The sequence below is a fragment of the Oncorhynchus mykiss genome, chromosome 21, assembly GCF_057628025.1.
Source record: "Oncorhynchus mykiss isolate SJ-2025 chromosome 21, ASM5762802v1, whole genome shotgun sequence".
In the NCBI taxonomy this organism is placed as follows: Eukaryota; Metazoa; Chordata; class Actinopteri; order Salmoniformes; family Salmonidae; genus Oncorhynchus; species Oncorhynchus mykiss.
This window is the reverse complement of record NC_143042.1, coordinates 51,540,118-51,557,500: the sequence shown is the minus strand read 5'-3', so window position 1 is coordinate 51,557,500 and position 17,383 is coordinate 51,540,118. Positions and strand designations below refer to the sequence as shown.

Here is a 17,383-nt window from a genome sequence, read left to right as displayed (position 1 = left end):
AGAAATAATTCAAACACCCAGCTACAGTACATTGTAGAAACGAAATCCAAATAAAATGATATTATTTTATAGTAATACAATTGCTCAGAGAAATAGATTCATCTATTTTTTTTCCTCAAAAAGGTGGGGATCAAAATTATTGACACCCCTAAAGATTCCTATAGATAAAGTAGTTAAAAGTGTAGTATTTGGTGCCATATTCACAGCACGCAATGACTACATCAAGCTGGTGACTCTACAAACTGGTGGATGCATTTGCTGTTTGTTTTAGTTGTATTTCTGGGGAATAATGTATCGTGTCATTCTCAGAGTCACTTTTATTGTAAATAAGAAATAAATGTGTTTCTAAACACGTATTTGGATTTATGCGGATGCTACCATGGTTACAAATTATCCTGAATGATTTAATTATAATGATGAGTGTGAATGTTACAGAGGGTCAATGATCATACCCCCATGACATGCTAACCTCTCACCAGTACCAATAACAGGGGAGGTTAGCATGTAATATCATACCCCCATGACACGCTAACCTCTCACCATTACCAATAACAGGGGAGGTTAGCATGTAATATCATACCCCCATGACACGCTAACCTCTCACCATTACCAATAACAGGGGAGGTTAGCATGTAATATCATACCCCCATGACACGCTAACCTCTCACCAGTACCAATAACAGGGGAGGTTAGCATGTAATATCATACCCCCATGACACGCTAACCTCTCACCAGTACCAATAACAAGGGAGGTTAGCATGTAATATCATACTCCCATGACACGCTAACCTCTCACCATTACCAGTAACAAGGGAGGTTAGCATGTAATATCATACCCCCATGACACGCTAACCTCTCACCATTACCAATAACAGGGGAGGTTAGCATGTAATATCATACCCCCATGACACGCTAACCTCTCACCATTACCAATAACAAGGGAGGTTAGCATGTCTTGGGTGAAAAAAAATAGGGTAATAATCTCTTCCCCAAATCAAACTCATATCAAATTGTATTGGTCACATACACATATTTAGCAGATGTTATTGCCGGTGTAGTGAAATGCTTGTGTTCCTAACTCCAACAGTAGTATCTAACAATTCACAACAATACACACACCTGAAAGTAAAATAATGGAATTTGTTTTTTACCAAGGGTGTCAATAATTTAGGACCCCACACTACTGTATATAATAGTACCAGTCAATAGTTTGGATACACCTACAGTACTCATTCAAGGGTTTTTCTTTATTTTTTACTATTTTCTACATGAGAGAGAATACAATAAAGTGATTAATGAAACTAATGATCTACTTAAGTTGCCATAGTGTTCTGATCTCAGTGTCCATCTCGTATTGCATAGTTAGAGTTAAGTTGCCATAGTGTTCTGATCTCAGTGTCCATCCCGTATTGCATAGTTTGAGTTAAGTTGCCAAAGTGTTCTGATCTCAGTGTCCATCCCGTATTGCATAGTTAGAGTTAAGTTGCCATAGTGTTCTGATCTCAGTGTCCATCCCGTATTGCAAGATGTTTATTCACTCTGCCAGAGTTGTTGAAAAAGCGCTTTGGTGATGAAATTTCACTTCTTTATGTTATAAAAAAAAAATTTTTTACCAAGGCAAATATGATTCTTCATGTTCTGAATTGTTCAGTGGAGTCTTTCTCTAACATATCGTCAACATTAAATTCAAAAAGTCAGATTTTGTTACTTTATACATCCGATACCAAGCAAGGAGCTCTGTTGACAAGAAGTGGTGCCACATTCTCGCTGCAACTTCTGAGGGTTGACAAGTTGTGGTGGTTATCTGCAAAGATGTTTCTGCGAGTCGCAAAAACGGTAAATTAGCGTGACACAAGCAGAATTACGTGTAAAAGGCTTTGATAATTAAAGCTTGCGGTTACGCTCCGTTGACATTTCACAGAGATAAGCTTGTTATTGTGAGAAAAATTTGAAGAAGAATGCTCATTTCACATTAATATGAAGAGCGTATACTAACATATGAAAATACTACATGTCGTGCCTCAAAATCGATATCTATCTTACCTCTATCTTACCTCTATCTTACCTCTATCTTACCTCTATATTGTTTTATGTCCTACGGATTCGAGAAGAAATATGACGAGTTCAACAGCCTGTCAATTAGCCTTAACTCTCACACAGCAACCAGTCTAGCTGACTCAATGCTATTTTCCACATTTATTTTTATTTTATTTTTTTTACCACTTTTAATCTCTTGCCTACGTTGATTTAGTCACCCAATTTTGGCCATCCTACAAGGGTAAAAAACTCCAATAACTTTGATGTTTGGACTATTGGTTTTCGTAGAAAAGCGTCTACACGACTCGCATATTATTGTACCCAATGGTCAAAAGATGTGTTTTTATTGGTTGTTTCAGAACAAGATAAGTACATCGTCAACATATTGGATTCAGTATTTGTGACAGGGGTGTAGTTTGTAAAACTGTGTTTTATTCTTCCAAAATTGTCACTGGCCAACAAGGAAATTAAACAAGTAGTGCAAGGGAAATTGGAGTGAACCAGGCTTTTTTGCATGAGTACCAGCCCCTGATTCATTAAAGATAGAATCACTCCAATGATAACCATTAGCAAAACCAGAACTATGCGCACTCTCTCTCTCTCTCTCTCTCTCTCTCTCTCTACAACACAGCACATATTGGAAAATAATAATTCACATCGTCTTGTAAGCGAGGTCACAGTTGATTTCCAGGCCTTTAATACACAGTATTGCTGTGTGATAATGTGGACTGTTGTTACCGTAAGACATTTTATTTTTTATTTCTCAGAAGAATGAAGAAGCTAAGCATATCAAGCACTTTTTTTTTTTACAGGCTTGAATCCCAATACTAATTACAGGCCTACAAGGCCGCAGAGTTAGCTTCCTTATCCCAGAAGCATAAAATATAATAACATTTCCTCAGCGAGAGCCGAGAGGTGGATAAAGGGATTTTGATGTGTTGGTTGCATTTACCTGATAACACTGTTTTATTAAATAAAGTCTTCTCAAGTCAATAACAATCTCCGAAGCTTCTGGGTTGTTGTGTGTTTTTTTACCGCAGGTTACTGGAAACAGAGCTAAATTCCTTGCCCTTGAAACTCTGCCAAACACAACATCAGCACATAATTTGCCACCAGAGAGTGTGTGGAGATTAATTGTTTTGCCTGTTTACCTCCATATATTATTGAGAGTTTCTAGCCTAGCGGTTAAGACCGTTGGTCCAGTGACCAAAATGTCGCTGCTTCAAATCCCCGAAGCCGACTAGGTGAAAAATCTGTCGACGTGCCCTCGAGCAAGGCACTTAACCCTAAATGCTCCTGTAAGGCGCCCTGGATGAAAGCTGAATGCTTAATGACTTCATTGTAAATGTTTTAAGCGCAGTGTTACCTGTGAGTTTATATGATCTTCTTACAATGCTTGACAGTAAAGCAGATCGGATTGTTCTAAAATACAGTGGAGCTTGTGGCCAATATGAAACTGAATAAAGAGAAGAGAAGGAGAGAGGAGGAGAGAGAAGGAGAGAGAAGGAGAGAGAAGGAGAGAGAAGGAGAGAGAAGGAGAGGGAAGGAGAGGGAAGGAGAGAGAAGGAGAGGGAAGGAGAGAGAAGGAGAGAGAAGGAGAGAGAAGGAGAGGGAAGGAGAGAGAAGGAGAGAGAAGGAGAGAGAAGGAGAGAGAAGGAGAGAGAAGGAGATTCATGGGTGCGAAAATAATAGGCATGTAGTAGGACATCCAAGTTGTGCTGTGTACTGTGTGTGTGTGTGGAGGAGGAAGGTGTATGGAGAAGGGACATCCAAGTTGTGCTGTGTACTGTGTGTGTGTGTGGAGGAGGAAGGTGTATGGAGAAGGGACATCCAAGTTGTGCTGTGTACTGTGTGTGTGTGTGTGTGGAGGAGGAAGGTGTATGAAGAAGGGACATCCAAGTTGTACTGTGTACTGTGTGTGTGTGTGTGTGTGTGTGTGGAGGAGGAAGGTGTATGAAGAAGGGACATCCAAGTTGTACTGTGTACTGTGTGTGTGTGTGGAGGAGGAAGGTGTATGGAGAAGGGACATCCAAGTTGTGCTGTGTACTGTGTGTGTGTGTGGAGGAGGAAGGTGTATGGAGAAGGGACATCCAAGTTGTGCTGTGTACTGTGTGTGTGTGTGGAGGAGGAAGGTGTATGGAGAAGGGTGTGTAGAATAATACAAACCAGTGCGATCTGATTTGGCACCACCCAGGCCAGCACATTGTGACAGCTGACGACCCGTGACACCCAGGCTTCAAGCCCCAGTTCCCCCTTACTGAGCGAACCTCACGCAGGTACATCAATAAGACAACGACCAAATGCATACAGTAGTGTCGGCTACACAGCAACAGGAACATGTTACTTACTCTAGTGTGAAGCATTTATGGTAGCCGTCACAATCACTCGCTTAGATTTTTCCCTCTCTTTCTGTCTCGTTCCCCCTGTTTTCTGTTGTCCGAGCAGATCTGCATGGTGTGTAGCTTTGTTTACGACGACTGCTTCTAGAAGGAACACTTTCCCTCCCATATAGCGAGGAATACGCTATACGTGCAGTGTGGCTATGCTTTGTTTCAGAGTTGTTTCAGCGTTGTTTCAGTGTTGTTTCAGAGTTGTTTCAGCGTTGTTTCAGCATTGTTTCAGCGTTGTTTCAGCGTTGTTTCAGCGTTGTTTCAGAGTTGTTTCAGCTTTGTTTCAGAGTTGTTTCAGCGTTGTTTCAGCGTTGTTTCAGAGTTGTTTCAGCGTTGTTTCAGCATTGTTTCAGCGTTGTTTCAGCGTTGTTTCAGCGTTGTTTCAGAGTTGTTTCAGCGTTGTTTCAGCGTTGTTTCAGAGTTGTTTCAGCGTTGTTTCAGCGTTGTTTCAGAGTTGTTTCAGCGTTGTTTCAGCGTTGTTTCAGAGTTGTTTCAGAGTTGTTTCAGCTTTGTTTCAGCGTTGTTTCAGCGTTGTTTCAGAGTTGTTTCAGAGTTGTTTCAGCTTTGTTTCAGCGTTGTTTCAGCGTTGTTTCAGAGTTGTTTCAGAGTTGTTTCAGCGTTGTTTCAGCGTTGTTTCAGCGTTGTTTCAGCGTTGTTTCAGAGTTGTTTCAGAGTTGTTTCAGCGTTGTTTCAGCGTTGTTTCAGCGTTGTTTCAGCGTTGTTTCAGAGTTGTTTCAGCGTTGTTTCAGCGTTGTTTCAGAGTTGTTTCAGCGTTGTTTCAGCGTTGTTTCAGCGTTGTTTCAGAGTTGTTTCAGCGTTGTTTTAGCGTTGTTTCAGAGTTTCAGCGTTGTTTCAGCGTTGTTTCAGAGTTGTTTCAGCGTTGTTTCAGCGTTGTTTCAGCGTTGTTTCAGCGTTGTTTCAGCGTTGTTTCAGAGTTGTTTCAGCGTTGTTTCAGCGTTGTTTCAGCGTTGTTTCAGCGTTGTTTCAGAGTTGTTTCAGCGTTGTTTCAGAGTTGTTTCAGTGTTGTTTCAGCGTTGTTTCAGCGTTGTTTCAGCGTTGTTTCAGCGTTGTTTCAGAGTTGTTTCAGCGTTGTTTCAGCGTTGTTTCAGCGTTGTTTCAGCGTTGTTTCAGCGGTGTTTCAGCGTTGTTTCAGCGTTGTTTCAGCGTTGTTTCAGCGTTGTTTCAGCGTTGTTTCAGAGTTGTTTCAGTGTTGTTTCAGCGTTGTTTCAGCGTTGTTTCAGTGTTGTTTCAGCGTTGTTTCAGCGTTGTTTCAGAGTTGTTTCAGCGTTGTTTCAGCGTTGTTTCAGCGTTGTTTCAGCGTTGTTTCAGTGTTGTTTCAGCGTTGTTTCAGTGTTGTTTCAGCGTTGTTTCAGCGTTGTTTCAGAGTTGTTTCAGCATTGTTTCAGAGTTGTTTCAGCGTTGTTTCAGCGTTGTTTCAGCGTTGTTTCAGAGTTGTTTCAGCGTTGTTTCAGCGGTGTTTCAGAGTTGTTTCAGCGTTGTTTCAGCTTTGTTTCAGAGTTGTTTCAGCGTTGTTCTCTTTTTCTCAGCTGTTTCCACACATGTAGAAGGTGAGGAGAGGATCCAAGTGCTCTTGATGGTGGAGGGTGGAAGGTATGTGTATCTGTGGTTTGTTTGATTCCAGGCTGCTTTGCAGGTTTGACACTGTGTGTTCTGATGTGTGTATTTTCCATTACAGTGTTTTCCCTATACTCATTTAGCAATGTGGCGGGCTGCTGCTGCTAAATCGTGTACGCCACTTTAAAAAAAAAAAAGACAAAAATAAATATATATACAGTATATTTTTAGTGTGAATTTAAACTACTAAAAGCATATTTAAAGTATGTAGACAAGATAGGGGGTATTTGTTTTATTAGATCTTTGAGAACTAACAAACACCAGAATAAAATCTTGACAGTCAGGGAGAATCTAAATTCCTAAAATGTCATGACATGAGGTCCACATTGGTTGTCTGGGTCACTAAGATAGCATAATTTCCTGTGTAGAATTGCATGAAATTAACTTTAAAAATAGATTTTCTTTCTCTTGGCCCTATGACAGAATGTGTATCATTGCATGAAACTAGCTTTAAAACAAACATTTTCTCTCCGCCCCATGGCATAACATTTAAAATTGCATGAAATCAGCTTTTAAACAGCAACATTTTCTCTCTGCGGCCAAGACGAGGGCCTCAAAATGTTGGGGTCCGGAGACTGCGCCATTAGCCACGCCCACTAACTTTGCCACCTCTGCTGAAAAAAATTGTAGGGGAAACACTGCATTGTTTGTGTTTGAAAATTAAATAGTAGGTTATTAGAGATCTGTCAGTGTCTATTTTCCTAAAAATGCTGTATGGTATCTCTGAGACATTTTTAGTTTGTCTGACTTTTTTTCTGCTTTCGTACAGAACTGTGTACATCCATGGTTTCAACAAAGTGGACTTTGCGCTTTGGCACTCTGCGATCAAATTGGCCTCTGGTACGGACGGCAGGGCTCTAAGCAACCAGCAGCTGAGTAAAAAGGGCGTCCCCATCGTTGTCGACAGCTGCATAGCTTTTGTCACCCAGTATGGTGAGCATCTGGTCTCCCATTCAGGGACTGAGCAGGACCGACCCTACTTAGCTTCAGAGGCAAGCCAGCAGTTGGATGCAGGGTGGTATGCTGCTGGCTGAATACATGAGGGTTTGAGGACTTGTTTTCATGCTGTCTCTCTCTCTCTCTCACTCCCTCTCCCTTCCTCCTTCCCTTACCTTTTCTCCCACTCCTCTAGGTCTGTGTCATCAGGGGATCTACAGTGTTAGTGGGGACCCGGGCCGTGTATCCCTGCTCCTGGGGGCCTTCAGGCAGGACGCCCGCAACGTGAAGCTCCATGTCCTGGAGCACCAGCTGGAGGACGTCACTGACACCCTGAAGACCTTTCTGTCCCAGGCCGAGGACGCCTTGCTGACCAAGGAGCTCTACCCCTACTGGTTGTCTGCACTAGGTGTGTAGAGGCACAGATTACCTTTGATTGTTTAGTATTGATGTAGAAATTATGCATATTTGTATACCATTTGGGTCATTACGGGTCATTTGCATTGGGTCAGTGCATCATCTCCAATAGCTTTCAATTAGGATTTTAGCTGCAGATTTGAATACAACATTCTAGGTATTGGGAGGCACAGTAACTTTACACTAGTGGAAAGGTATTAATTATGGCCAACTTGTTTGAACATTAACTAAATAATTGTGTTATTTTAGCTTTTTTTATATTTGTGGGTCTTTTGTTTTAATCAATGGCCTCCTTGTAGATGAGGAGGATGAGAAAAGGAGAGTGGAGAAGTACTCTAGATTTATCCAGAGTCTTCCCAAGATCAACAGATCCACCCTGACTGCTCTGCTGCAACATCTCTACAGGTGAGGCTGCACACACACACACACACACACACACACACACACACACACAAACACACAGACAGACAGACACAGACAGAGACAGACAGAGACAGACAGAGACAGACAGACAGACAGACAGACAGACAGACAGACAGACAGACAGACAGACAGACAGACAGACAGACAGACAGACAGACAGACAGACAGACAGACAGAGACAGACAGACAGAGACAGACACAGACAGACAGACAGACAGACAGACAGACAGACAGACAGACAGACAGACAGACAGACAGACAGACAGACAGACAGACAGACAGACAGACAGACAGACAGAAAGAAAGAAAGAAAGAACAGTGTGTGGACAAACTGCAAAAATCCTCCGGTCAAAGCTACCCTACACTCATCATGTCACTGTTCCTTTCACTGTATTGCACTGTAGACACATTTTCAGACAAGTATTTCACTATAACAAGCACTTACGAACATGTAGGTCAAGTAGTTTGTCTGAAAAGGAGAGCCTGAATATTATACTATACTCTGAGTGTACAAAACATAAGAAACACCTTCCTAATTTTGAGTTGCGCCCCCCTTTTACACTCAGAACAGCCTCAATACGTCGGGGCATGGACGACAAGGTGTTGAAAGCGTTCCACAGGGATGCTGGCCCATATTGACTGCAATGCTTGCCACAGTTGTGTCAAGTTGTTTGGATGTCCTTTGGGTGGTGGACCGTTCTTGATACACATGGGAAACATACCTCGTTCAAAGGCACAATCACCCTCCGAATACACAATCCACGTCTCAATTGTCTCAAGGTTTAAAAAAGCCTTCTTTAAACATGTCTCCTCCCCCTTTGTCTACACTGATTTGAAGTGGATTAAACAAGTGACATCAATAAGGGATCAATGCTTTCACCTGGATCCACCCGGTCAGTATGTCATAGAAAGAGCAGTTGTTCTTAATGTTTTGTATACTCAGAGTATCTTTCACCTGGATCCACCCGGTCAGTATGTCATAGAAAGAGCAGTTGTTCTTAATGTTTTGTATACTCAGAGTATCTTTCACTTCAATCAATCAATCAATCAAATGTATTTATTTAGCCCTTTTTACATCAGCCGATGTCACAAAGTGCTGTACAGAAACCCAGCCTAAAACCCCAAACAGCAAGCAAGCAATGCAGATGTAGAAGCACGGTGGCTAGGAAAAACTCCGTAGAAAGGCTGGAATCTAGGAAGAAACCTAGAGAGGAACCAGGCTCTGAGGGATGGCCAGTCCTCTTCTGGCCGTGCAGGGTGGAGATTATAACAGAACATGGTCAAGATGTTCAAACGTTCATCGATGACCAGCAGGGTCAGATAATAATAATCACAGTGGTTGTAGAGGGTGCAACAGGTCAGCGCCTCAGGAGTAAATGTCAGTTGGCTTTTTATAGCCGATCATTCAGAGTTAGAGACAGCAGGTGCGGTAGAGAGAGAGAGTCAAAAACAGCAGGTCTGGGACAAGGTAGCACGTCCGGTGAATAGGTCAGGGTTCCATAGCCTAAGGCAGAACAGTTGAAACTGGAGCAGCAGCATGATGCGGTGGACTGGGGACAGCAAGGAGTCATCAGGCCAGGTAGTCCCTAGGCATAGTCCTGAGGCATAGTCCTAGGGCTCAGCAGGTCCACCCTGAGACAAGGCACACTTGGATCCACCCGGTCAGTATGTCATAGAAAGAGCAGGTGTTCTTAATGTTTTGTCTCCTCAGTATATATACCCTCATCATCATAATATATACACTACCAGTCAAAACTACTCATTCAAATGTTTTTCTTTATTTGTACTATTTTCTACATTGTAGAATAATAGTGAATACATTTAAAACTATGAAATAAGACATATGGTAGCCAAGAAAGTTTTTTTTTTAAATCTAAATATATTTTATATTTGAATTTTTCAAAGTACTCCGCTTTGCATAGTCTGAATATCATGATATTGTCACGCCCCGATCTTAGTTATCTTTGTTTTCTTTATTATTTTGGTTAGGTCAGGGTGTGACATGGGTGGTTGGCTTAGTTTTTTTATTGTTTGGGTGTTTTCTGTCATGTCTAGGTTTTTTGTACATCTATGGGGTTTAGTATGTCTAGGTCAGAGACGGCTGTTTATCGTTGTCTCTGATTGGGGATCCTATTTAGGTTGCCATTTTTCCATTTTGGTTTTGTGGGTTATTGTCGATGTGTAGTTGCATGTCAGCACTCATGTTCAAAGCGTCACGTTTGTTTTGTTATTTTTGTTAGTTTGTTTAGTGTTCTTCATTTTAAAAAAATATGAATTTATTCATCTCACACTGCGCCTTTGTCTCCTCGTTATGACGAACATGACAAATAAATTAATTAAAAATCCTACAATGTGATTTTCTGGATTTTTTTTCTCATTTTGTCTGTCATAGTTGAAGTGTACCTATGATGAAAATTACAGGCCTCTCTCATCTTTTTAAGTGGGAGAACTTGCACAATTGGTGGCTGACTAAATACTTTTTTGCCCCACTGTATATATATCGTCTGAATATTATATTATACATATATAGTCCGAATATCATAATATATAGTCTGAATATTATAATATATATAGTCTGAATATTATAATAATATATATATTATATATATTATAATATATATAGTAATAATATATATAGTCTGAATATCATGATATAGTCTGAATATTATAATATATTATAATATATATAGTCTGAATATTATAATATATATATTATGATATTCAGACATATAGTATTAATATTATAATACAGTTGAAGTCAGAAGTTTACATACACTTAGGTTGGAGTCATTAAAACTCATTTTTCAAACACTCCACAAATCTCTTGTTAACAAACTATCGTTTTGCCAAGTCGGTTAGGACATCTACTTTGTGCATGACACAAGTCATTTTTCCAACAATTGTTTACAGACAGATTATTTCACTTAAAATTCATTGTATCATACTTCCAGTGGGTCAGAAGTTTACATACACTAAGTTGACTGTGCCTTTAAACAGCTTGGAAAATTCCAGAAAATGATGTCATGGCTTTAGAAGCTTCTGATAGGCTAATTGACATCATTTGAGGTGTCCCTGTGGATGTATTTCAAGGCATACCTTCAAACCCAGTGCCTCTTTGCTTGACATCATGGGAAAATCTAAAGAAATCAGCCAAGACATCAGAAAAATAATTATAGACCTCCACAAGTCTGGTTCATCCTTGGGAGTAATTTCCAAACACCTGAAGGTCCCGCGCTAATCTGTACAAACAATAGTACTCAAGTATAAACACCATGGGACCACACAGCCGTCATACCGCTCAGGAAGGAAGCATTCTGTCTCCTAGAGATGAACGTACTTTGGTGAGAAAAGTGCAAATCAATCCCAGAACAACGGCAAAGGACCTTGTGAAGATGCTGGAGGAAACAGGTACAAAAGTATCTATATCCACCGTAAAATGAGTCCTATATCGACATAACCTGAAAGGCCACTCAGCAAGGAAGAAGCCACTGCTCCAAAACCACCATTAAAAAATCCAGACCACGGTTTGCGACTGCACATGGGAACAAAGATCGTACTTTTTGTAGAAATGTCCTCTGGTCTGATGAAATAAAAATAGAACTGTTTGGCCATAATGACTATTGTTATGTTTGGAGGAAAAAGGGGGAGGCTTGTAAACTGAAGAACATCATCCCACCGTGGCAGCATCATGTTGTGGAGGTGCTTTGCTGCAGGAGGGACTGGTGCACTTCACAAAATAGATGGCATCATGTGGATAGAAAATTACGTGGTTATATTGAAGCAACATCTCAAGACATCAGTCAGGATGTTAAAGCTTGGTTGCAAATGGGTCTTCCAAATGGACAATGACCCCAAGCATACTTCCAAAGTTGTGGCAAAATGGCATAAGGACAACAAAGTCAAGGTATTGGAGTGGTCATCACAACGTCCTGACCTCAATCCCATAGAAAATGTGTGGGCAGAACTGAAAAAGTGTGTGTGTGAGCAAGGAGTTCTACAAACATGACTCAGTTACACCAGCTCTGTCAGGAGGAATGGGCCACAATTTACCCAACTTAATGTGGGAAGCTTGTGGAAGGCTACCTGAAACGTTTGACCCAAGTTAAACAATTTAAAGGCAATGCTACCAAATACTAATTGAGTGTTTGTAAACTTCTGACCCACTGGGAATGTGATGAAAGAAATAAAAATCTGAGATAAATCATTCTCTCTACTATTATTCTGACATTTCACATTCTTAAAATAAAGTGTTGATCCTAACTGACCTAAGACAGGGAATTTTTACTAGGATTAAATGTTAGGAATTGTGAAAACTGAGTTTAAATGTATTTGGCTAAGGTGTATGTAAACTTCCAACTTCAGCTGTATATATATATATATATCTATATATATATATACAGTGCCTTGCGAAAGTATTCGGCCCCCTTGAACTTTGCGACCTTTTGCCACATTTCAGGCTTCAAACATAAAGATATAAAACTGTATTTTTTTGTGAAGAATCAACAACAAGTGGGACACAATCATGAAGTGGAACGACATTTATTGGATATTTCAAGCTTTTTTAACAAATCAAAAACTGAAAAATTGGGCGTGCAAAATTATTCGGCCCCTTTACTTTCAGTGCAGCAAACTCTCTCCAGAAGTTCAGTGAGGATCTCTGAATGATCCAATGTTGACCTAAATGACTAATGATGATAAATACAATCCACCTGTGTGTAATCAAGTCTCCGTATAAATGCACCTGCACTGTGATAGTCTCAGAGGTCCGTTAAAAGCGCAGAGAGCATCATGAAGAACAAGGAACACACCAGGCAGGTCCGAGATACTGTTGTGAAGAAGTTTAAAGCCGGATTTGGATACAAAAATATTTCCCAAGCTTTAAACATCCCAGGGAGCACTGTGCAAGCGATAATATTGAAATGGAAGGAGTATCAGACCACTGCAAATCTACCAAGACCTGGCCATCCCTCTAAACTTTCAGCTCATACAAGGAGAAGACTGATCAGAGATGCAGCCAAGAGGCCCATGATCACTCTGGATGAACTGCAGAGATCTACAGCTGAGGTGGGAGACTCTGTCCATAGGACAACAATCAGTCGTATATTGCACAAATCTGGACTTTATGGAAGAGTGGCAAGAAGAAAGCCATTTCTTAAAGATATCCAGAAAAAGTGTTGTTTAAACTTTGCCACAAGCCACCTGGGAGACACACCAAACATGTGGAAGAAGGTGCTCTGGTCAGATGAAACCAAAATTGAACTTTTTGGCAACAATGCAAAACGTTATGTTTGGCGTAAAAGCAACACAGCTGAACACACCATCCCCACTGTCAAACATGGTGGTGGCAGCATCATGGTTTGGGCCTGCTTTTCTTCAGCAGGGACAGGGAAGATGGTTAAAATTAATGGGAAGATGGATGGAGCCAAATACAGGACCATTCTGGAAGAAAACCTGATGTAGTCTGCAAAAGACCTGAGACTGGGACGGAGATTTGTCTTCCAACAAGACAATAATCCAAAACATAAAGCAAAATCTACAATGGAATGGTTCAAAAATAAACATATCCAGGTGTTAGAATGGCCAAGTCAAAGTCCAGACCTGAATCCAATCGAGAATCTGTGGAAAGAACTGAAAACTGCTGTTCACAAATGCTCTCCATCCAACCTCACTGAGCTCGAGCTGTTTTGCAAGGAGGAATGGGAAAAAAATTCAGTCTCTCGATGTGCAAAACTGATAGAGACATACCCCAAGCGACTTACAGCTGTAATCGCAGCAAAAGGTGGCGCTACAAAGTATTAACTTAAGGGGGCTGAATAATTTTGCACGCCCAATTTTTCAGTTTTTGATTTGTTAAAAAAGTTTGAAATATCCTATAGATGTCGTTCCACTTCATGATTGTGTCCCACTTGTTGTTGATTCTTCACAAAAAAATACAGTTTTATATCTTTATGTTTGAAGCCTGAAATGTGGCAAAAGGTCGCAAAGTTCAAGGGGGCCGAATACTTTCGCAAGGCACTCTATATATGTTTGTCTGAATGTTGTAATATATATATATACTGTATATAGTCTGAATATCATAATATAAAAATCGTCTGAATTCCATACGCCATTATGTGGTGGAATAAAAGACAGTTACATGACACACACACACACACACACACACACACACACACACACACACACACACACATACAGACACACACACACAGACACACACACACAGACACACACACACACACAGAGAACTGTGTGTGGGTGGTAAGTGAGACAACCACACAGACTTGTGCACACCGGCATAGCGATGCCACCTGTTCTTATTGACACTTCTAACCCACAATCCCTTGCTCTGCAGAAGCCACTTCATTTACCCATAGCCCACTACAGTTAAAAAAATAAAAATAAAAATGGTTCATGTAGATGTTTTTTTGCAGACTCTCATGTCCCATGTTTTACCAGATAGGGTTAAATCCCAAAATAAAATAACCCTGAGAACTAGTCTAGAACACATTCTCCCACAATTCCACCCTTCTAGTAAAGTAGATATGGACATGCAGTAGATACATCATATTTCTGCTCCTGTTAGATACTGTAAATACTTATAATTCACTTCTACTACTTGTCTGGCCTGATGAGGTCTTGCACACTGATGCTTACAGCGCTGCTGTTCTGCTCCAAAGCCACAGTGTATTGATTGGATTATTGATTGGATTATTAATCTGACTATTATGGTAATGGGCAGATAGTTTGGAGAAGATTTCCACCGTACCTTCTCATTGTTAACCTACAGATGTACGAGATACCAGACCCAGTCTGAGGGATGGCTAACTCTGGATATCTCTTCCGTCTCCACTGAGTTAGGTCAATCTGCTTTTAGGTTTTGTGCACCTTACTTGTGGAGTAATCTCCGAGGCTCTCTACAATGTGGTGCCTCGAGGGCCAATTCAAAAGGCTGATTGAGGACCTTTTTACTGACAAATGTGTTTGTTTTCCATGCTTGTGTTTTGATTTCCGTGTATTGATGTGTAAAGTGTATATTGATGTGTATAGTGTATATTGATGTGTAAAGTGTATATTGATGTGTATAGTGTATATTGATGCGTATAGTGTATATTGATGCGTATAGTGTATATTGATGTGTATAGTGTATATTGATGTGTATAGTGTATATTGATGCGTATAGTGTATATTGATGTGTATAGTGTATATTGATGTGTATAGTGTATAGTGTATATTGATGTGTATAGTGTATATTGATGTGTATAGTGTATATTGATGTGTATAGTGTATAGTGTATATTGATGTGTAAAGTGTATATTGATGTGTATAGTGTATATTGATGTGTATATTGATGTGTATAGTGTATATTGATGTGTATAGTGTATATTGATGTGTATAGTGTATATTGATGTGTATATTGATGTGTATAGTGTATATTGATGTGTATAGTGTATATTGATGTGTATATTGATGTGTATAGTGTATATTGATGTGTATAGTGTATATTGATGTGTATAGTGTATATTGATGTGTTTTTAGGTGTGTACAGGCATCATCATTTCTAAAAGAGACATTGTTCTCTGCATGTCTCCCTGTCAAAATAAAGGTGCAATGAAATAAAAAATACTTAATTGGGGATTTTGCTGGAATTTGAACTGTGGCCTAGTTTAACATCTCCTATAGTTATTACCTGGACTGTGGCCTAGTTCAACATATCCTACAGTCATTACCTGGACTGTGGCCTAGTTCAACATATCCTATAGTTATTACCTGGACTGTGGCCTAGTTTAATATGTCCTACAGTCATTACCTGGACTGTGGCCTAGTTTAACATGTCCTACAGTCATTACCTGGACTGTGGCCTAGTTCAACATATCCTACAGTCATTACCTGGACTGTGGCCTAGTTTAACATATCCTACAGTTATTACCTGGACTGTGGCCTAGTTTAACATATCCTACAGTTATTACCTGGACTGTGGCCTAGTTTAACATCTCCTATAGTTATTACCTGGACTGTGGCCTAGTTTAACATGTCCTACAGTCATTACCTGGACTGTGGCCTAGTTTAACATGTCCTACAGTCATTACCTGGACTGTGGCCTAGTTTAACATGTCCTACAGTCATTACCTGGACTGTGGCCTAGTTTAACATGTCCTATAGTTATTACCTGGACTGTGGCCTAGTTTAACATATCCTACAGTTATTACCTGGACTGTGGCCTAGTTTAACATATCCTACAGTTATTACCTGGACTGTGGCCTAGTTTAACATATCCTACAGTTATTACCTGGACTGTGGCCTAGTTTAACATGTCCTACAGTCATTACCTGGACTGTGGCCTAGTTTAACATGTCCTACAGTCATTACCTGGACTGTGGCCTAGTTTAACATGTCCTACAGTTATTACCTGGACTGTGGCCTAGTTTAACATGTCCTACAGTCATTACCTGGACTGTGGCCTAGTTTAACATGTCCTACAGTCATTACCTGGACTGTGGCCTAGTTTAACATCTCCTACAGTTATTACCTGGACTGTGGCCTAGTTTAACATCTCCTATAGTTATTACCTGGACTGTGGCCTAGTTTAACATGTCCTACAGTCATTACCTGGACTGGGGCCTAGTTTAACATCTCCTACAGTTATTACCTGGACTGTGGCCTAGTTTAACATCTCCTACAGTTATTACCTGGACTGTGGCCTAGTTTAACATCTCCTATAGTTATTACCTGGACTGTGGCCTAGTTTAACATCTCCTATAGTTATTACCTGGACTGTGGCCTAGTTTAACATGTCCTACAGTCATTACCTGGACTGTGGCCTAGTTTAACATCTCCTATAGTTATTACCTGGACTGTGGCCTAGTTTAACATGTCCTACAGTCATTACCTGGACTGTGGCCTAGTTTAACATCTCCTATAGTTATTACCTGGACTGTGGCCTAGTTTAACATGTCCTACAGTCATTACCTGGACTGTGGCCTAGTTTAACATCTCCTATAGTTATTACCTGGACTGTGGCCTAGTTTAACATGTCCTACAGTCATTACCTGGACTGTGGCCTAGTTTAACATGTCCTACAGTCATTACCTGGACTGTGGCCTAGTTTAACATATCCTACAGTTATGTGGCCTAGTTTAACATCTCCTATAGTTATTACCTGGACTGTGGCCTAGTTTAACATCTCCTATAGTTATTACCTGGACTGTGGCCTAGTTTAACATCTCCTATAGTTATTACCTGGACTGTGGCCTAGTTTAACATCTCATATAGTTATTACCTGGACTGTGGCCTAGTTTAACATCTCCTACAGTCATTACCTGGACTGTGGCCTAGTTCAACATATCCTACAGTCATTACCTGGACTGTGGCCTAGTTCAACATATCCTACAGTCATTACCTGGACTGTGGCCTAGTTTAACATCTCCTATAGTTATTACCTGGACTGTGGCCTAGTTTAACATGTCCTATAGTTATTACCTGGACGGTGGCCTAGTTTAACATCTCCTACAGTTATTACCTGGACTGTGGCCTAGTTTAACATATCC

General features: G+C 40.4%; 1 protein-coding gene across 1 annotated transcript in view; it reads left to right on the top strand.

Moving 5' to 3' along the window:
- The window catches only part of arap2 (ArfGAP with RhoGAP domain, ankyrin repeat and PH domain 2), a 230,983-nt gene that overhangs the window by 178,647 nt on the left and 34,953 nt on the right, over nt 1-17,383 (top strand). The window contains exons 19-22 of the mRNA XM_036958269.2: nt 5,975-6,038; nt 6,832-6,995; nt 7,195-7,407; nt 7,715-7,820. Of these exons, the coding sequence (XP_036814164.2) occupies nt 5,975-6,038; nt 6,832-6,995; nt 7,195-7,407; nt 7,715-7,820 (547 nt within the window). The remainder of the gene's footprint in view (nt 1-5,974; nt 6,039-6,831; nt 6,996-7,194; nt 7,408-7,714; nt 7,821-17,383) is intronic.